General features: G+C 34.8%; 1 protein-coding gene across 1 annotated transcript in view; it reads left to right on the top strand.

Moving 5' to 3' along the window:
- Nucleotides 1–1,157: 1,157 nt before the first annotated feature.
- Nucleotides 1,158–22,320, top strand: part of DSG1 (desmoglein 1) — a 32,368-nt gene continuing 11,205 nt past the window's right edge. Inside the window, exons 1-11 of the mRNA XM_006835126.1 lie at nucleotides 1,158–1,222; nucleotides 6,345–6,360; nucleotides 8,440–8,475; nucleotides 8,722–8,853; nucleotides 9,577–9,732; nucleotides 11,218–11,362; nucleotides 12,871–13,037; nucleotides 14,990–15,124; nucleotides 15,399–15,584; nucleotides 17,674–17,933; nucleotides 19,808–19,947. Of these exons, the coding sequence (XP_006835189.1) occupies nucleotides 1,158–1,222; nucleotides 6,345–6,360; nucleotides 8,440–8,475; nucleotides 8,722–8,853; nucleotides 9,577–9,732; nucleotides 11,218–11,362; nucleotides 12,871–13,037; nucleotides 14,990–15,124; nucleotides 15,399–15,584; nucleotides 17,674–17,933; nucleotides 19,808–19,947 (1,438 nt within the window). The remainder of the gene's footprint in view (nucleotides 1,223–6,344; nucleotides 6,361–8,439; nucleotides 8,476–8,721; nucleotides 8,854–9,576; nucleotides 9,733–11,217; nucleotides 11,363–12,870; nucleotides 13,038–14,989; nucleotides 15,125–15,398; nucleotides 15,585–17,673; nucleotides 17,934–19,807; nucleotides 19,948–22,320) is intronic.

Raw genomic sequence — 22,320 nt, forward strand, 5'->3', positions numbered from 1 at the left:
TTTTTGTAACTCTTCTGAGAATTATTTTTCAGAGAACTTATCTGTATATGAATTAAAATATCTTATTTCCATATGGACATCTGGTAGCATAGTGGTTATGAATTAGGCTGCAAACCACAAGGTCAGCAGTTCGAAACTACCAGCTGCTCCGCAGGAGAAAGATGAGGCTTTCTGCTCCCGTAAAGATGTACAGCCTCGGAAATCCTGTACAGGGTCACTATGGGTCGGAACCGACTCAACGGCACTTAACAACAAGAACAACAACATCTGCATATAAATTAAAATATCCTATTCCCATATGGGCATCATACTTTTTTAAAAAATAAATAATTATACTTTCTAAGGTTTATTAGCAAACCATAATTTATTTTTACTGCAGATTTAACCAAATGATTGGTAATTGTTGTTTGGAGTGATCTAATATTTCTTTTGCTCTAAAAGCAATTCCTGTCTCCCCCTTTTCTACCCCTCCCACTGCATAGGATAATCACCTCTGTAGCAATATTATTCTGTTAACCTCACAGATATATGCTTGCTTTTACCAAAAAAGAAAACAAATCAATGTGAAATGCTAAAAGTTGATAAATGAAAAAAATCCATGTTAGGAAATACCAAGAGCTTTATGACATTTAAATTAAAAGACATTAAATTTTAAAGCAAATCCATTTGAGAGTTGGGCACTATTTGTTCATAAGCATAATATAAAGTCTGCTCAACATTTCTAAAGATTTTAGACCTTGTTAAGATTAGTAGGTTAGATCAGGGAGAATAAAGTCAGAAGAATGTCTATAATGTTGAAAAGATTGCTACATGACTATTTCATTATTCAGACAAGTCTGGATTGACAGGCAATAAATTGCACCTGCAGTAACATAGCCAGCTAAATAAACTTCATTGAATTTCCTTTTACTTTTTTCTTTACCGCTTCTGCAAAATCACTGTATTAGGGAGGTGTGAGGATGGAGATTGTTGTTTTTAAATGCTGTCGAGTTGGCTCTGATGCATAGCGACCCTGTATAGGGATTCCAGGGAATGGCTGGTGAGTTTGAACTACCAACCTAACACTTCAAACTGACCTTAGAGTCCAGTACTTTATCCCACAGAAAGAAGATAATGTCACCTTATGCACCAAATATAAGAAATCTGGGTGAATGGTCATGACTATAGTAAAAGCTATGACACGATTGTTGTGGGGAATCAAAATAGAACCAGTAAAATCCCTGTAAGTCTAATGATTTCTGAAAATTACTTACCATTTTGATGAGTTCAAATTACTCCATTCAAATCACTATAAATCTTAAGGTCTTTTTCTCTATAAAAACAAACTTCTGCAGCTTAAGTTCAAAGAACCAAGAAAACTATACTTTTAAATCTGTTACCAAGAATGATATGATTTCTTCAGTTTGTCATACCAACTAATCTTCTCCACTTTCCATGGATTGATAGTTCCTATAAGAAAACCCTCTGGCCATGTGATAAACTGTGTCATTTAGACTTAGCTGTAGTTCTTGAGGATATAAGCAGGAGTTTTTCCAGAGTATTTTTCAGCACTCAGAAAAAAAAAAATACATATGCACATTTTATTGCATAGGCCATCAACTTACCTGAGCCAGTTATCCTAAATTCCCATAATTGTGTCCACTGATGTTTAAAGGCCTAACAAATCAGTACAAACCACACTGAAGAGCAGTAAAAGAGAGGACTCTTTCATCATCCTTTTAATTCAAAATATTTATGCTTTCTTGTACATTGTGTGATTACATATTTTATAGAAATTAGCATTTCAGTAAAATATTTTATAGAAAATGGAGGAAGCATACCTGAGATATGAAACTTGTAAACTGTCTTTAAGAATAATCTTTTCCATCTATCAGATATTATTTCACTCCAGATTTAGAACCATCATCTTCTTTCACCTTTTCTAAGTAGAAAAAAAGGAGTACAAATTTATCATGCAAGCTTTCCTCACTACAAAAAATCCTTGAATATCTGACATTTATAGAAACCATTGCATTCATGTATGTAAGAAATGTGTGACGTACAGTTCAAACAGGAATAACACAGTTATCAAACTTAAACCAAGAAGCATTTTGGTCGAGAATGACCCTGCCCCTGGTATCCACTTTGCTGATGGATTACAATATTCTCCACATTTCACGTAGAGGAAACTTAAGAATCCTTCTCAACAATTACACTTCAGGAAGTTACTATCAGTTGGTTTGAGTTGTCACAGAGTAAAACTTTTTCCATCCCTGATTTAGGTATTGTTGTTAGGTGTCATCAATTGTGACCTGATAGAAGTCTTTATCCCTAGGACCAAGATTCACTTATTTAACGAGACATAAATACAGAAAAAACAGCATGCTTGTCTATCTCAAACCAAAATCACTGCCATCAGTTCAATTCTAACTCATAGTGACTCTATATAGAGTTTCCAGTACTGCTGAATGTTTACAGGAGCAGACAGCCTCTTCTTTCTCCTAAGGAGCAGCTGGAGGATTTGAACTACCACCTTTGTGGTTAGCAACCCAATGCCTTGTCTATCCTAGAGCATCTAATTATGATAGCTCTTTCTTCATGATACATTATTAAGCACATTGTTGTTGAGTACCCCTGTGTCCTAACAGGTCATTGCCTAATGTACAAGTAAGGAGCATGCTCAGCATTGCTGTTGAGCTTACTATTCTCCCTTACACTGAGGAAACGCCTTAGCAGAGTGCTGGGTTGTACCATCTTTGTGGTTATGCTTGGCATGAAAATTCCTGAACAGATTGACGCAGGTCAAACACCATCAGCTGCTGATCAATGCTTTTCATCAGTGCTTTCCATGAGAATGGAATGCAGTCCTTTACACTTACCTAAGGAGCAACGCTTTGGAGCAGTTTTACTCTGCAACACATGAAATCTCCAGGAGTCAGAACACTTGAAGACAACTGCTTTGGTTTAGAATAACAACCCATCTCTTCACAAACCAGGGGCTGTCTTTTGCTCATAAAATTACTTGACTATAAGTTCTTTGAGGGCAGGTTCTGAGTCTGATTCACCTTTGGGCTTTCCACAGTGCAGTCCATGATTGTTCAGTAGGCATCTAATCACACAAAGCAGGGGACCAGAAGGGAAGTTGGGGGTATTTTCTATTTCTCTTCACCCACACACTTCAAAAAAAAAAAATTGTCAAAGCATTAACATGGAAATCATCTTGGACTTCCCTAATGTTTATTTGTATGATGTAGTATTATATTTACATTTTATATGGAGGTTGTTGTTGTTAAGTGCTATGGAGTCAGTTCTGACTCATAGCGACCCTGTATAGGATTTCCAAGATGCATCTAGTGAGTTTGAACCACTGACCTTATGGTTCAAACTGATCTTGTAGTCCAGTGTTTTATCCCACAGCTGGATTCCTTACAAAGGTTGCCACTATATTTTTAGGATTTAGGCCCCTTTAAAAGTTTTAATCTAGATTTGGATCCACATAGCAATACATGTTTCATAAATAAATAAACCAATGAACTAGTAAGAGAAACCAACCCTTTAAGGACCTGTCTACCCAGACTGATGTCCTTGCCAGAAGTAGTATGAAGGAAAGACAAAAAGGGAGACTTTCTAAAGGATGCCACTTACTATATTTTAGATTTGCTCTAAATTCATCCTTGTGATTTATAATAGGAGTTTACAAATACATTAGAATTTGATGCTTTACAAAAGCTGCCAAGTAACTATTGTGGAATACCACCTCACGATTATTAAATGCAAGACAGTTTTATTATAAAAAATGACTTTATTACCCTCAAGTCCATTTTACTATATGCAAATCATTATAAGCTTCATATGAAAATAAAAAACCTTTAGATAACTATAATTAGAAAAACATTAAAATTAATATGCATTTTTGTATACTGTGTTGTTGTTTTTTAATAAATGGATTGACTCCTAAAGGTAAGGGAGGACTCATTGAAGAAACAGTGCAGTTACATTATTCCTTGACTATTTAGGAATCAGGAGTGGCTTTAGTTTTATATACAGATAAGGAAACTGAAACACATGATAACTAAGCAAATTATCCCAATGTCCATAGACAATGGGCAAGAGATGTAAGAAATACTCAGACAGTCCCTACGTTCATTGCTAAGGAAATCTCCATCACTTTACACACAAATTCTAAATTATTTCTGAACCAGTAAATAATCTCATCCTTTCTTTAAGAATAAAGTCTAAGTCATTCATGAAGAAGTCCCTAATTTCTCTCTTCTAATCTATGGATTTTAATCTCAATCCTTACTTACTTACTTACTTACTCTTTGTCTTTGAAGTTCTTTCTTTCAGTGGATTCCCTACTTCTCTTTCCATCACAACACCTCTATCAAATATTACCTCTCCTCTTTCCTTTCCAGCTTTCAAAAACCAATGAATCTTAGCCTTTCAAAAACCAATGGATCTTACCCTTTCAAAAACCAATGGATCTTACCCTTTCAAAATGTTTTCTTGAATGATTACACATTTAAGTCTACCATCTCACCTTTCTATTTCCTCTCATCACTAAATTTCTGGAGAAAATGATCACCTTGATGTTCTCTTTCCCATCAGTCAAGAAAGTTCTTGCTCCGTTTAACTAAAGCATTTTGGTGAAGATCATTGAAAACCTTAGGATTCATTTGCTCTCCTATTTTGTATCATCTGACTCTTGTTCACATTTTCCTTCTCATGACATCATGATACTGCATTAGCTTTTCCTCGTGCTTCATGGACCATTCCTTCTCTTTCTGTTTCCTTTTTGTTGATCCTTGGCTACAGGATGTTTCTTTGCTCTATTCCCTACTTTAGGTTCTCTACCTTAAAGTTTTCATCTGATTCCAACTCTCACAGTGGGGCAGATGTGCCTCAAATCTATGGATTCATCCCGAACATCTGTTATTATTGCTGAGCAATTTTACCTGGCCATTTTTTTGGTATCTCAAATCAGTGGGCCTACTCTGCTTAAGTCTGCTACTTGTTTATTTGAAATCTCCCCATCTAACGTCTTGGGATTCTTCCCTATCTTGACTCGCACATCCCATCTCCTCTCAAGCCCTATCAGCAGTATCTCTCCCTTGATCATTCCCTGTCTGCTCCCACTGCTACTGTTCTGGCTCAGCAACTCCTCAGCAACAGGGCATGCTGGCATTGCACTGGGACATACTCTACTCCTTTTCTACTGAGATTCTCAACAGCTAGTGGCCTGTAATCTTTGCCTCTTCCCATCATTCCTGCCAAGTGCTGTCAGAGTAATTTTTTAAACCCACACTTTCATAATGTCCTTCTCACCACCGATATTTTCTTACTTCACACAGGTATTCGGTGTTAGAACTGAAAAATTACCTATAGAAGTGTTATGTCTTCTATTTCTTTCATTTTATAGATAAGAAAATTAAAGCTCTGGAAATTTTAGAAATGCATCAAACTTTTCTAACTCTATCAAGTGCTCTTTTCAGTTTCCTATACTGCCTGTCAAATTGTGTAAAATTGTCTCAGTATGTACACTAAACTCTGAGCAAAAAACAAACTGTTAGATGACCATATCATATTTTAAAGCAAACTTAGCAGTATTTTTATGACCATCAAGAGCCTGACTCAGGTGAAACCTACTTGGTCTCCTGCCTCAATCACCTTTCATGGGAAAAAAGAATGACCCAGCTTCATAAATTTGGAAAGACTTATGAGTCATCTGGCATAGTTCTCCAAAATAAACAGTTGTCACTGACACTTCCGTGTGGTGAGGAACTTGCAACACAGATAACAGATGAAAACACAATTCTGTGACTACAAAGAAGGAATTCCCAAATAGACATGTAGGGTATCCCACCAACTCTCTCCCACATTCAAAAACAGGAAAGTAGAAGAGAAAAGGGCTCAGGGAGTTTACAAGAAACAAGAATTAGACACTGACATGGCCATCATATTTCAGTTCTAATCCAGAGATTGTCTATAAAAATAACACCTCAGTTACTGGCACTGACTTATCTTTCTTCTCCCCACCTCCCATTTTAGTTTTGTTGTTGTTATATATGAGCATTCCTAATCACAAAGATAATTTTATAGAGACTAAAATAAAAAATTTTGAATTCTCAAAATCATCATATCAGTTCTTTGTAGCATGTTTTAGTAGCTAGTAATTTATTTAGGTTAATAGGCTGGCTATCTTATACTTTCTTATAAAATCCATAATTCAGGTACACAGTTCAGTTCAAAACAATTTTAACTGAATTGTTTTGGAATGTATCTAGACATAAATTAATACTCAAACCTCAATTTTCTCATCTGTAAAATGGCACTGATAATAGTATCTGCCACAAGTACTTATGAAGATTGGTGGTGGTGATGGTGGTTGTGTGCCACCTAGTCAGTTCCAACTCATATTGACCCTGTATAGTGCTAGAAACCTTTATGGGAGCAGAAAGTCTCATCTTTCTCCCACAGAGCCCCAGGTAGATTTTGGTTAGCAGCCCAGTTTGTAATCCACTATGCTACCAGAGCTCCTTTGTGAAGATTGGATGCATGGATTTCTCTAACCATATTGTGTAGTATTTAGTTACCATTCAATAAATTGTAATACTAATAATGATTGACATTAAATATATAGTTCCTATAATAAAAAGTTAAAGGAAATTATAGATGTTATAGGAGTCCTGGTGTGGCACTGTAGATTTAAGTGCTGGACTGCAAAGTTGGTTTGAACCACAAGGTCAGCAGTTCAAGCTCATCAGCTGCTCCTTGGAAACCTATTCAGGGTGGGTATGAGTCAGAATCAACTTAAAGGCACTTAACAATAATAACATAATAATAAAAAAATCTTTTTATACCTCATATTAACTATAAATGTATATATTTTTAAATTATCAAGTGTGGAATTTAACAAATATATCTACTTAGAGACAAATAATTTTATATTTCAATTAATAGTGAAAGTAAATCCAATAATTTAAAAAGTGATTTACTATATTTGTTAATTATCAGCATTAGTGTTTTTAATGGAAATATAATTTGCTTATATCAGTAATGCTGATAAAGACTAATTGTGATAATATCTTTTATATTCTCCACTTTAGAAAATTTGCAATGAAAAATTGAAAATATCTTATATAGGGAGAAATAAAAACTAAGAATGTATACCATCTTTAATAGTTTTGAAATACAATTTAAAAACCTGATGAACCCAAACAAGTCTTCCAATTCACACCTAAGCTTTAGGTTACATTGTACAATGTCTTACAAAGTATATTTATACATTAAGTTCAATATTCAAATGTCTATAGTGGTTACGAATTGGGCTGCGAACCACAAGGTCAGCAATTCGAAAGTACCACCTGTTCTGGGGGAGAAAGATGTGGCGTTCTGCTCCCGTAAAGAGTCACAGCCTCGGAAACCCTGTACAGGGTCGCTATAAGTCGGAATCGACTCCATGGCACACTACCAGCCAGCCATACTTTTATTAATACCTGTAGTTTCAGAGAAAAACAATCCTGATTTCTCATTTAAAATCATGTATAAAGGCCAAAGCTGAAACTAGTCTGGGCTCCGCTTGCCTGGCACCTCTGTTTGACTAAGGGAACTGTTTAATATAGGAGAAAAGACTGTGAAAGTTGTTTACCCAGATGTTCTTTCCTGCACTCCTCAGTTCCCTCTCCTTGCTGGGAAGGATGTAGTTATACCATCTATTTTATTTCCTACTAACAATAAAATATCAAATATAAACTCTTTCTTACCTAAAATAATATGCTTTTATTTTAGAATATTTTATTCTCATATTCCAAAAACAGTTTAAAAGAATGATCAATTTCAGGGTTTTAGGAATACCAAAAAAATCTTCCATCTAGAATTGGAAAGTTAAGGAGCCGAAACTCTGTAGCTTTGTGGATAGTTTTCAGTTTCATATTCTTTCTTTGCTCTAAAATATATTTTTTTCTATTTCTAGCTAAGGTTGTTCAGATCCTGACACTATAGTTGGATCTGTTCATGTTAAAACTTATTGTTAGCCATCGTTGAATGGGATCATAACTTCTGTAGCTCTGCAAACACAAAATTTAGAGAGAGCTAAGTTTCCCACCTTCATTTGTCTTGGGTTCTAGCTTCAGACATCCTCCCTCATAGAGATAACAAGTATCTTCATAGGCTAAGAAAGAAAAGAGGACTAAAAATGAAAGCAATAATTTTGATGAAAAAAAGCAAAATTGAAAGGCAAAATCAAGAGGAATTCTTGGCATGACAATCAGACCTGAGAGGTAAATGAGGGAGGCCCATCTGTCACCTAGGACAAGATTTTCTCTTCAACACTCCTAATACTGTTAAAATAATTCCAATGACTTGCAGACTACTGTTTGATCTTTTCTTAATGATTAGATAGCATAAATTATAAAGCATTCACTTAAAAATTAACTACTGTAATTATCTTATTCTTTTTAGGTGGTGGCGGAAGTTAACAGTGAATTTCGAGTCCAGGTAACATATATAGCAAATCTTTTTGTTTTAATGAAAATTATTTGTAACACTATATTTTCCAAAGAAAAAAATCATTCTTATAAGTTAATATAATACTAAAATCAATAGATTATCAAAATCACCAATGTTCTCAATTAAGTATACTCTCCTTCTAAATTATAATTATCCCTCCTCCAAAATGTCCAATTCAATGTGTGTTACCAGTATAAATTAATAGGTACAGTTACTTTATCATGTTCATTCAAGGTAAGAGATTATAATGCTAAAAATGGCACCATCAAATGGCATTCAATCAGAAGGCAAAAACGTGAATGGATCAAGTTCGCTGCAGCCTGTCGTGAAGGTGAAGACAACTCAAAGAGAAATCCAATCGCCAAAGTAAGTAACAACTCAAAGCACAAAGTCAAAAATCAGAATGTTCAAGTTCCTAAATAAATTTCAAATTTTAGAAAAAAAGGAAGTATACTGATATTTCAGGATAATGAAGAACATACCTTATTAAAAAGTTAAGACAAACATTTGGGCTATAGTCATGCAGATTACAAAAACTGAATCTAAAGTATAAACCTAGAATTTTAGTCACTCAAATAAAATTAGACATTGATTCACCACATTGGTGAAATTAATGGATATAATATGTCACTTCAAATTCTAGATATAAAGAAAAAAGATTTTAAATGATCATCATGTTTAGTAAAGGGCCAAAGAAAATGAAGGAAGCCCCCAATGAGATGAATTGTTTTCTTTTTCTCTTGTTTGCTAGAAATAGAAGTTGAGTTCCTTTCATTACATGTCAGTTACCATTGGAAAAACTTGCTGTTGTTGTTAAGTACCATTGAGTTGGTTCCAACTCATAGTGACCCTGTATAAGGTTTCTGAGGAGCTGGTGGTGGATTTGAACTACCTACCTTGTAGCTAGCAGTTCAGTGTTTATCCTACAGCTCCACACCAGAGCTGCAATTATTACACTTATCTAGTAAAACATTCCCAATTGGTAACAGCGACATCACATTCAACAATTCTCAACAAAAATTGCCATTGTATGTATAGAATAAAACTTTATTTGCTCACTGTAATTTTCCATTTGTTCTTCTCCTACAGATTCACTCAGATTGTGCTGCAAATCAAAAAGTTACATATCGAATCTCTGGAGTAGGAATTGATCAGCCACCTTATGGAGTCTTTATTATTAATGAAAAAACTGGTGAAATTAATATAACATCCATAGTTGATCGAGAGGTCACTCCTTTTTTCATTGTAAGTGGACTCCAAGTCTCTCATTTTATATATATGCCTATCTATATATATGTTTATATATGCATCTTTGTGTCTACATTATTCTTGAACAGTCATAAGGTTAGATCAAAATTTATGTGATTTCAAGAACCTCAATATCCAGGCATTCCTGATTTTCTCTTCATCCAAAAACATCACATGCCCCCCAAATGCTTCAGTGTTTTAACTAAAAATGCTAACCTCTGGTTTGACCTTATTGTTTGGAAGGACATTAACTTTTACTTCTTTATCTTTAAATCTGTTGAGATTGTTGGCCCCATTTAAGACCAGTGCCATGTGCTGATCTGGGGAAATCTTTTTTGAAGGAACATAACTTTATTATAAATTCACATTGCTGACATTCACCTGAGCTCTAAATGTGACTTAGAAGTCTTTTCAGCCATCCTTAGCTGTATGTATCTTACTCCATTCTCTCCAGACTCTGTCATAAGCTTGAGTGTTCTCACTTCACTCATTTAACCTCATTTCCATTTTAAGCAGCTGACCTCATAGCCAACTTCATTAGAAAGCCTGAGACTATCCACCACAAACACCTGCAATTACTTCTATCTCTCCTTGAACACAGCAAACTGGTCACTTTTCTGCTTTCCCCCACAATTTATCCTAAGAGAGTCCCATATCCCATAATTGCATGTTTCTTGTAGGATCTTATTCCATCAACTTTTGTTGTTGTCATTCATTGTCTATTTTCACCACCATCTATGATCACAACCAACACTTCCTAATACTTTAAATAAAATTTATATATAAAGAAATAAAGCCTTATTTGATCCTGTAATTGAAGATGTTCTATTAAGCCCACATAATTCATATCCAGGCTATCTTCAAATACCCCAACTATTATCCTACCACACTACAAGAACTCTGTTGTCTTCTAATAGTTGACATTTGCCACGTTCGGTCATGCAGCTTGTTTCCAATGCTCAGGCTATTTCTTTTAAGTCAGCATTCCAGTCTATTAGCACAGTGCATTTTTATATATCTTATATAAAACTAAATAATACAAATGTGCATTTTACCACCACTTCACTTAAGAACTCTTAATATGTCTTTGAATCCCTTATTTGACTCTCCTTAAGCACATCCTCAAACCTTCATTGGTCACTATTTATAATTTCAAAGGCTTCATTTTCATCCTACTGTTCCTTTCCTCACATGAATCCCTTGAGTTAGAACACTAACAACTCTCAGCTTCACTTGTTGAAACACAAGATCTATTTCAACTGTATATCCTCCTATGAATTCATAGTATTCTTTTTGTCTTTCTTTATAAAACATATCTTACTACCTTTTCTTAGATGATGTTTTGTGCTTGTGTTTGCTTCTCATTACGTTTGCTTGTGCCTGTGCTCTAATTGGTTTCCCACAATGTCTAGCATAACTCACAAAGAGAGAACTGAAGAAATACTTGTTGCACAATATAATTATTTCTCTTTTCTCTTCTAGATCTATTGTCGGGCTGTGAATTCGATGGGCCAAGATTTGGAGAGGCCGCTTGAACTCAGAGTCAGGGTTTTGGATATAAATGACAATCCTCCAATATTTTCTATGACAACATTTCTAGGACAAATAGAAGAAAACTCTAATGCAAGTAAGTGATCTCCTTTAAGTAAACAAAAATACATTAGCTCCAGATCACTCTTGACGGTCAGGCAACTATGTCAGATTAAAGCATGTCAAGGTACCCCATCATAAATATAAGAAATAAGCTATGGAAAAGCATGCTGGTTAAAAGACATCAGAAAATCACCATAATGGCTTTCTTGGGATTTATGGTGGCAGCTCCTTCCTGTCTAGCATGTCACTCATTAGCTCTGGAGGAGATTCCTACTGAGAAATTTCAAAGTATTATGCATATTGGCAACAATCCCATCAGCTGATAATTCAGTCGGCCTGCTTAGGTTGCCTTTGTTAATTAAAAAAAAAAAAATGGGGGAAGCATTGTTTGCTTTAACTACTTTAAAGTTATTCATAAAAATCAACTTCCAAGAGCTTTTGTTGAAACAAATAAATGCAAGGCAAGCATTTTCCATATATATATATATATATAACCTGATGTAGCACTGTAGGATAAACATTGAACTACTAATCACATGGCTAGCAGTTCAAAACCACCAACCACTCCTCAGAAAACCTGTACAGGGTCTCTGTATCAGAACCTACTCCATATATGTTGTTGTTGCTGTTGTTAAGTGCAGTTAACTTGGTTCAGACTTATAGCGACCATATATAGGATTTCTGAGAAGCAGCTGATGAGTTTGAACAGCCAACCTTACATTTCAAATGGACCTAGGGGTCCAGTGCATTATCCCACAGTTCCACACTAGGACTCTAGAACAACATATATAATTCAATAAATAGGGTTTTTTTTAATGCTTTCTTGGAGTCCTAGTGTGGCACTGTGGGCTAATGCATCAAACTACAAAGTCATTTTAACTGCAAGGTCGGTGGTTCAAGCTCACCAGCTGCTCTTTGGAAACCCTATACAGGGTCACTATGGGTCGGAATCGACTCTATGGAACTTAACAACAATGCTTTCTTATTCAATTCACTGATTTTATATATGTAAAACACTTTATAAAGTTAATTCTATTTAGCTCATCATACATATTTAAAGCTGTGCTCTTAAGTGTTGCTAGTTGCGGGTCACCTGAAAATCTTCACAACTAAAACATTCCATACAAGGGGTTTCACAGTCTGATGGTGCAATTGCCTCCTGTAGACTACACCCACTCTTCCTCTTCATTTATTGACCTGATTATGGTCCAAACACCACGCCTTTATTCAAAACCAATATTATGTGAGAATCAGAGACTACTCTCTTTCTACCACCACATTCCTCACACAGAGCCCCCCCCCGTCACGCCCCAATGCCACTCACAGCCAAATGGGGGTATCCCTGTCCCATACCCTGAACATTTTAGACAAAAATATAGAAAGGAGATAAGATATTGATGTGTTGAAGGAGCAGCAAAGGAACATGGTAATGTGGCCACTATATGGACCAACTAACCCTAATACTGTGTTAGGAAATTGATATATTATACTATAACAAAAAGATGTATTGTCCATTTTCAGTCTATTTTCCTTGATTTCTAGATACACTGGTGATGATAGTAAATGCTACAGATGCAGATGAACCAAATAATTTGAACTCAAAAATAGCCTTCAAGATTATAAGACAAGAACCTTCTGACTCACCCATGTTTATTATCAACAGATACACTGGAGAAATTCGAACAATGAATAATTTTCTAGACAGAGAGGTATTGTTTTTCTTTGCATGGTTATTAAGTCTCAAAGGAAAGGATCAGAATTAAAAGTGTATAAGGAAAAAATGGGAAAATACTATGTTTTGATTTTAGATACATAGTCTTCATATAATAGCAATGACATAAGAAATATCCTTTAATATGAGAAAATTTAAATATACTTCATATAGTCATTTTTTCATTAAATCTTATTTAGGATTTGGCTTAATTTTAAATGATCTAAACTGCATTATGAGAACACATAAAACATGCACAAGGTAGAAAGAATTTCATTATTAAAATACTTTACTACTTCTAAGTAGTAAAATATCAGAATTCCTCTTTAATATAAAGGAAGTCCGTTTACAATTTTTAAAGGAATTGTTGAATGCAAGCATAATTTTCTGTATAAATTTTTACCAAAAATAAAATAATATGTCTTTAAAAAAAACTTCATTAAAAAAATGTTCTATTATGAAATTAGTTTAAGAAACAACCTGATATTGTATTTCCATTTTGGCAAGTCATAATGCATATGAATATGATAAAAGTCTGAGAACTTTTATGGACTAACAAACTGGCTTACCTTTATTAATCCAGCATATCCTAATCTCTTCTGAAAGCAGAATTCTGTTTATTATTATTATTATTCCTATACAAATACCTATTAACAGTGCACTGAATACTTGGGAAAATGAATTAAGGACCAGAATGATGGCTAGAAATGAAATTAACAGTCTAAACTTTCTACTTACAAATAAGAAAATAGGTAGATTAGAATCAGCATTGTATGATTTCTATCACATCATGTAGTCCCATGCTTTAATTTAAAATATCTTCTTTCATTATTTAAAAAAAAAAAAAGGATTATTGCCTTTAAATGAAATATAGCTCACCAGCATGCACTAGGCAAACAAATGAGGGGTACTATGTACTAATTGGAGTCCTCGTGTGGCACTGTGTGTTAATGTGCCAGACTGTAAAGCCATTTGAACTGCAAGGTCGGTGGTTCAAGCTTAGCAGCTTTTCCTCAGAAACCCTATACAGGGTCACTATGGGTTGGAACCGACTTAACGGTACTTAACAACAATGTTCTAAATGATACTCAACTAAATTTTAATTACTACAGTTATTGAAGGATCCCTGGTGGTGCCATGGTTAAAGTGCTTGGCTATTAATCTAAAGGTCGGTGGCTTGAAACCACCAGTTATGCAATTGGAGAAAGGTGTGGCAGTGTACTTCCAGTAAGTTTTACAGCCTTGAGAATCCTATGGGGCAGGTCAACTTATTTGCAATGGGTCTGGGTTTTTTTGGAAGGGTTATTATAGCTATTTTTAAATGACAAATTCCCTGCTATTGACTCCTAAGTTTACTATATAGCAACATTATTTGAACACTATTTAATAATCCAAATTAAATGCCATACACTTCTAAGTTACTTAAATCATCTGTTTGCTTGTTTTAAAACTATCATCAGAAGAAACTATTTAGCTTTTTCTTTCTCAAAATTTCTTGAAGAGCCCTATGGGCTTCCTTTAATGTCAAAAAGTCTTCAGTGGTGAAGAGATCTGATAAAAGGAAGTCAGAAGTAAAGGAACTTGCACTTTGAAGCCACCAAAGCAAATATTGTTAACCTAGGTCCATGGAGAGACCTCAAGATGTCCATCAGCTCCCTTCTCCTGATCATTCCAGTCCATTTCATCCCTGATAAACTTTTTCAATCACTGACATAATATGATTAAGAAAAGGATGAGGTCTTTAAAAAGTGCTGCTTCATTTAAAGGAAGCTGAATAAGCATTGTTGGAAATGAAAGTATAAAATTCGGTATTGATTCATGTGGGATTTGAGAGTTGTCAATATTCTGAGTTATTGAAATATTTACCCACCATTTTAAAAGAACTTTGCATGATATGGAATAAGGACCGTCTACATCAACTTTTATATTGCTTATAATATGCGTTTTTAGGAATACAGCCAGTATTCTCTCGCTATAAGAGGCTCAGACAGAGATGGTGGGATTGACGGCATGTCAGCAGAAAGCGAATGCAGCATTAGAATACTTGATGTCAATGATAACATCCCATACTTGGAACAATCTTCAGTAAGTATCTGTTTCTGAAATGAACAACTTTCAATTCATTACATTCTAAAATTTGTACAAGCAATTTTATTTACAGAAGCATTTTTGCCACAACTAATCATTTACTTGTGTTGATTTATATAATGTTTAGGGGGAATAGCTTTGAATAATAAATATGAGACTGTACATATCAATCTCTTTTTAAAATAAGGAATAACTATAAACTGTTTAGTCTAAGTCTAGTATAGTTCTTCCCCCACTCAATTTGTATTAAATTATTGAATTCTCATTTCAGTATTCCGTAAGTATCGATGAAAATACTCTGCATTCAGAACTGCTCCAGATAAGAATAATTGATTTGGATGAGGAGTACTCAGCAAACTGGATAGCAGCTCCTTTCTTCATCTCTGGAAACGAAGGAGGATGGTTTGAAATAGAAATGAATGAAAGAACAAATGTGGGAATTTTAAAGGTTGTTAAGGTATGGTATAATTATCCTAAATCTTCTGTTTTCTTGATCATTTTTTCAAAATATTAAGTTCAACATAAAATGATGTTGATACTATGAAAACTCAAGTCAGTGAAAGAATGCAAATGATTTTGCTTTAAAAAGGTATCTTATATAAAGCTAGCTTTTTTTTTTTTAACATGAAAAGCCTTTTTCTTTATATTATTTCAGAAAAACTAGCATTAAATTTTATCTTTAAACTCTTTTCTATCAATATAGTACTCCCCCATAGATCATATATGTCAAAAGAATTTAAAAAAAAAAATAGATTTTATGCTTACAACAAAGATATTATAATTATACAACATAAATTCTTACAATTTTGTTTTAGAAATGAATTTACATAATGTCCATGTCAACTTTGTAAATCAATTTTTATTCACCAAGAATATTCATCATGTATAAGGGGGCTTCAAGAAGAGTTTGTGGGACAATCCCATTATCTTTTCATTTCATTTTTTCCATAACATTTCTGAAGTCCCCTCTGGTAGCATAGTGGTTATGAGTTGGGCTGCTAACTTTAAGGTCAGCAGTTTGAAACTACCAGCTGTTCCAAGGAAAAGATGAGGAGTTCTGCTCCAGTAAAGATTTACACCCTCAGAAACCCTATGCAGGGTCAATATGCATCAGAAACAACACCACAATACACCACTACCACCATAGCCTGATTAATGAAAGAACCAATTGTAGAGATGTGAAATTGTCATTAAAGTAGTTCTTTATGGATAAAGCCAGTCAAATGATTGAACTGTTAATGTATTTATGCATATTTTTTAAAAAATGAAACACTTTCTGAGAAAAATGTAATAAAAGTTAACAAGTCCTTTCTTTGCCTATACTACACAATGCATGAATGTTACTGCCTATTATTTTAAGCTTTTAATTTTTATTGAACAACTAGGGTTCATCTTATAAGTTTCCAACTTTTTCCATAATAGTTCTAGGGCAAGTGTTTTTTTGTTTGTCTGTTTGTTTGTTTTTTGCTTTATTTTGTTTTTCCCTTACTCAATTTTGAATATAGTCCTAGTGTAGCACCATAGCACAAGCAGTTGACCACAAAGTCGATTTGAACTGCAAGACTGGCAGTTCAAACTCACCAGCCACTCTTCAGAAGGCCTATACAGTGTCACTGTGAGTCAGAACTGACTCGACAGCATTCATAATAACTATAACAAATCGGATTAAAGATAAAGAAAATAAGACCAGATTGTATGTCTCTATAAAGTGAAGAGGACTTAAAATATTTACTGATGAAGATCAAAGAGCACAGCCTACAATATGGATTGCATCCTCACCACTGGAGCAATTAACAACATTCTAATCAATGGAGAAAAGATTGAAGTTGTCGAGGACTTCATTCTTCTTGGATCAAATATCAACACTCGTGGAAGCAGCATCAAGAAATCAAATGACATATTGCATTAGGCAAATCTGCTACACAAGACCTTTTTAAAGTGTTGAAGAGAAAAGATGTTAGCTTGAGGACTTAAGGTGCACCTGACCCAAGCCATGGTATTTTCAATAGCTTCATATGGATGCGAAAGCTGGACAGTGAATAAAGAAGAACATTGAGTTATGGTGTTGGAGTAGAATATTGAAAGTGCCATGGGCTTCCAAAAGAACCAACAGATCTGTTTTGGAAGACGTGTAGCCAGAGTGCTCCTTGGAGACCAGGACAGCCAAACTTCGTCTCTCATACTTTGGACATATTGTCAGGAGGGACCAGTCTCTAGAGAAGGATATCATGTTTGGTAAGGTGGAGGGTCAGAGCAAAAGAGGAAGATCCCCAGTGAGATGAATTGGCAAAGTGGCAGCATCAATGGGCTCAAGCATGGCAACAATTGTGAGGTTGGCCCAAGATCAGGCAGTGTTTTGTTCTCTTGTGCATAGGGTTGCTATGAGTCAGTACCGACTCAATGGCACCTAACAACAACAAGAACAATACACTAGACTATATATCATTTTTAGGGTTTTTTTGTCTTTACCATTTTCAAAGGCTTGTTCTTTCTCTAAGAATGTCTTTCTTCTCACTATACACCTATTTCATTTTGTCTTTTTTTAGCCCCTAGATTATGAAGCTGCACAGAATCTTCAACTTAGCATTGGTGTTAGAAACAAAGCCGAATTCCATCATTCAATTATGTCTCAATATAAACTCACAGCAACTGCAATCTCAGTAACAGTGGGCAACTTAATAGAAGGTTCAGTGTTCCGTCCCGGTTCAAAGACATATGTCGTAACTGGAAATATGGGAAAAAATTATAAAGTGGGAGAGTTCATAGCTACTGATTTGGACACAGGTCTACCTTCAACAACTGTCAGGTAAGAATACCCTATTCTAAATAACTTTCTCCACATATTGAGCTTTAAAAGGAGCCCTGGAGCTTACATCCGTAATTGGAATTCTTAAATTATGATGTAAACTGAGATCAAATCTCAAGCATATTTGTGTTCAGTCAGAAATCCAAACCCATTAATTGTTTCATGGGAGAAAAATGTGTTTTGTTCTACAGCAATGAGATTTGGCTTTTGATACTGAACATAAGTACATATGTTCTTTGTAGAAATGTTAAATATTTGAATTAAAATCCTTTTCATTGCTTTAAAATTATAGTTCTCTTATAAAAAGTATTTAGTATGCAATTATGAAATGGAGTCCTGGTATGGAATAATAGAATAAGCACTGAATTTCTAACCACCAGGTTGGTGGTTCAACCCACCAGCCACTCCTTGGAAACCCTATACAGGGTCGCGATGAGTTGGAACTCACTCGACGGCACTTAACAACAGCAGCAACTATGGAATTCTTATTTAATTTAGTGTGTAAGCTAAGAAAATATAAAGATGTATGTAAGATATAAGATATAAAATGTAGAAGTATAAAACGGTAAAGATGTAAAATGTAGAAGTATAAAACGGTAAAGATGTAAAACATGAAAATCCTATAACTTAAAGGGTTTGACATTCCTGTGTTTTTGACATTGTATTTATCAGTAAGCTGATTACCCCTCCTGGTATGGCACTGTAGGATAAGCACTGGACTGCTAACCACAAGGTTGGCATTTCAAACCCACCAGTTGCTCCTTGAAATCCCTCTACAGGGTCATTATGAGTTGGAACTGACTCAATGGCATTTAACAACAACAGCACGGTTATTCCTTCTGGAATGTTTTATGGGATTGATTTTGCCACTGAAAATTTGCCAAACTTGAAATCAGTAAGATTTAGTTATTTCAGTTGCATTCTTTAATTCTACATAATATTGGTCAATAGCTTTAGTATGAAAATTAGCTATATTAAGAAATTATGTTTTGTAAGTTTTAAAACTTAATATATACAAATATTTATACTTGATCATGAAGAATATATGTGTATGTGTATAAGTGTTTTCACATGCACTTTTGATCATGAATAACAAAGTTTTAAATGTTGTGTTCTACTTATAACATGTAATATTTCCGTTATAGTTCTTACCACACTGTACCTCCATTACCCATCAGCATAGATGTGACCCCCAGGTGGGAGTTCACTGAGGACAGGGGCCACACTCTTCTTTCAAGTTTCATTCCTTGAGCTTAGCACAATGCCTGAGTCTGAAGAGTTGTCTAACAAGTGTTTGTTTAACACATACGTGAAAGAGAAAGAAAATGATGACGTCAAAGATGAGGAGGGGAAGAGAATAGAGAAAGAAAAGAGACTAGAAGCAATGTTTGGGATTTAAAAGCAGTCCTGTAAAGTTGGTGTATATGTGGCTAGAAGGAGTGGACATAGAGAGGGTGAAAATCAAGATGGTGAAAATGTGACTTATTTGATAAGAGAGCAGTTTAGAATTAGGAGCAGCCTAGGAACTCCCAGGATCTATCTTCCAGTAGTTCTGATACTACCGAAATCATATGAAAATGAGATTAAGTGGATTATCTTGACATCCACTGGGCATAAAAAGACAGTTTATTAGAAATGGCCAATCAGTAATTCTGCTTTTTTACATTTAAATTGTTGTCAACTATTAAATGAATCCAAACAGCTGTAACCACACTGGGGGAGGGGGGGCGGGGGTTGTGGGGAAAATGACTCTAATGAGTGAAGACTATATGCAAGGGCTACAAATACGGACTGAACAATACATTTTGTAATTCAAGTGTAATTTTTTTTTTAGGTAGCTGACATGAATTTATATTGTTTTCTTTAAAATACAGATATGTAATGGGAACTAATCCAGGTAACCTGCTAGCTATTGATTCAAGAACAGGAATACTTACTTTGGTAAATAAAGTTACCAGGGAACAATATCAAATGCTTGGGGGAAGATACCAAGGAACAATTCTATCTATAGATGGTAAGATATCAATTTAACTTTTTCTCCTTTGGAAAAAGATGTATATTGACTAGGATACTAATTTTAAATCATTTTTAGTATTTTGCAGTAGTACTTTTTAAAAATGTTGCCATATTGGGCATTATAATATCTGATCTGTAGCATTATGAAAGTCAATATAATTTAATGGCTAAGATCAAAACTTCTGGGATAAAACTGGACAGGTATCTTGAACCATCACTTACTAACTATAGGTATGCCAGAGAAGTTATTTAACACATCTATGTGTCAACCTTCTCTTCTGTAGCATGAAACAATAATAATAGCACAAATTTAGAAAAATTAGAGTTAGAATCTTTAAAACACTTAGAGAAGTGCTAGTGTTCAATAAATGTTAGCTCTTATTAACATCAGTAACAGAAAATGTTACACTATATTGTAAATTATATTCATTTAATGTAAGTTTTACAATCATTTTATCAGAAATCAATTTAACTTACCTTTACACAATGTTTTAGAAAGTTGTTGTATACATTTAAGCAAAAAAATTACAAGTAGCATATTTAAATAACTTTTGAAAAACAACAAAATTAGAAGATTCCACGACAAGATGACAGAGTAGACAGACATACTGAGTAGACTCTGCAACAAAGCCATGGGTGACTTAGTGAAACAGATATAGATAGATGGTGATTCCAGTACCCTGAGATTCACAGGCTAGGACTGAGAGTGTATTGAGTGTGAGCTTGAAGAACAGCAGTGAGAGCAAAGAAAGATGAGCAGATTGTAGGTGAGCCTTGAGTTTTTGCAATGGGCTGTTGATACACCATTCTGTAAGCACAAGAGTCTGCTGGAGGTTGGTGGCAAGGAGGGTGAGGCTATCTCTTGTTCCTGTTACTCCTGGTAACTGAGGACATGGCCAGTCCCTGCCCTCACCAACCCACCAATCAGTGGCACCGCATCCTGCACAGACCCTGCTCTGCCTGAGAGTGGGCTCCAGGCATGCCATCCTTACTTCTGGAGATGTGTGAAACTACATAAACAGTGAACAGAGAACTGTGTTCAGACCTCCAGTCTCTATCACATCCACTAGGAAATAGGTGGTGAGTACCTGAGAACACACTAATGTACAAACATCAATTGAATGTAAATACACCACCAGGTTGTCTCCGTGAAAACAGACTATTTCAGCTTATATGAAGAAGCAAGACATACAAAAAAAGCAATTAGGGAGTTGAAGACTAATACTAAGACTTCAGAAATAATATGTTGAAAGGACAAAGAAGCAAAACTGAATCACGGGAAGGTCAAATTACTGGGATTGCTCTTTTTGTATGGTTTCCAGATTTTCATGTATTTTGTCAGTTTGTTAGTTTATTTACTAAATTGTTTTAAAGTTTTGTTAGTGTTTCCTTGATTTCATCTGCAAGTTTCCGAATCACGCTCTCAGTCTTATAAATTCCTATTCAAGTAGTTTCAGTACCATTTCTGGTATTATATATTCTGACTCTGTATTTTGATTACTGGTGTGAGGCATCCTGTCTTGCTTCTTTATATAAGCTGAAATAGTCTGTTTTCATTGAGACATCCCGATCGATTTGAACCACAGACCTTTCTGTTAGCAGATGAGTGCTTAACCACTGCACCATCAGGACACCTCTTTAGTGAATAGATGAGCCTACTCAATTTCGTTGGGGTTTTTTGGAGGTGGGCTAGGAGTAAGAGTTAAGACTATGGCTAGGCCTACGCTAAGCCTAAGACTTTATTAGTGTTAGGGTTACAATTAGAGTTACAGTTAAAGGTAGAAGTTGGGCTAAGGTTAAGAATAAGGCATGATTTTAGGGTTACTGTTAGGCTTATTTTATTAATTTGTTATTTGAAATCTACTTGATTCCTATTAATTTGAAAGTTCTATAACTGCATTATTTCCTCTCTTAGCTTTTATTTTTTTCTTTAAAATATCAATAGGGTTATTCTTGAGTAGGTCTACTGTGAGCTTGTTTTTTGCTTTTTAAATTTTGTTTTGTTTCTTTCTATAATTCTATACTTTTTAAATTACATATAATATCTACTAACTTATATTATCCTAGTGTGACATTATACGATAATGCACTGGACTACAAGGTCTGTTTGTACTGCAAGGTCGGCACTTCAAACCCACCAGCTATTCCTTGGAAACCCTATACAAGGTTGCTGTGTGTTGGAACCAACTCAATGGCAGGAAACAACAACTTATATTGTAAAAACTAATAATCCTATAAGCTGTATTACTAGTAATAGTTGTACGGTTGTTTATAATAACAAATTAAGAGGGTTCTTGTGAAAAGTATGTGCACTTTAAATGCTATGTTATTGTTGTTAAGTGCTGTAGAGTCTGTTCCGACTCATAGCGAC

The sequence above is a fragment of the Chrysochloris asiatica genome, unplaced genomic scaffold, assembly GCF_000296735.1.
Source record: "Chrysochloris asiatica unplaced genomic scaffold, ChrAsi1.0 scaffold00015, whole genome shotgun sequence".
NCBI classification, from domain to species: domain Eukaryota; kingdom Metazoa; phylum Chordata; class Mammalia; order Afrosoricida; family Chrysochloridae; genus Chrysochloris; species Chrysochloris asiatica.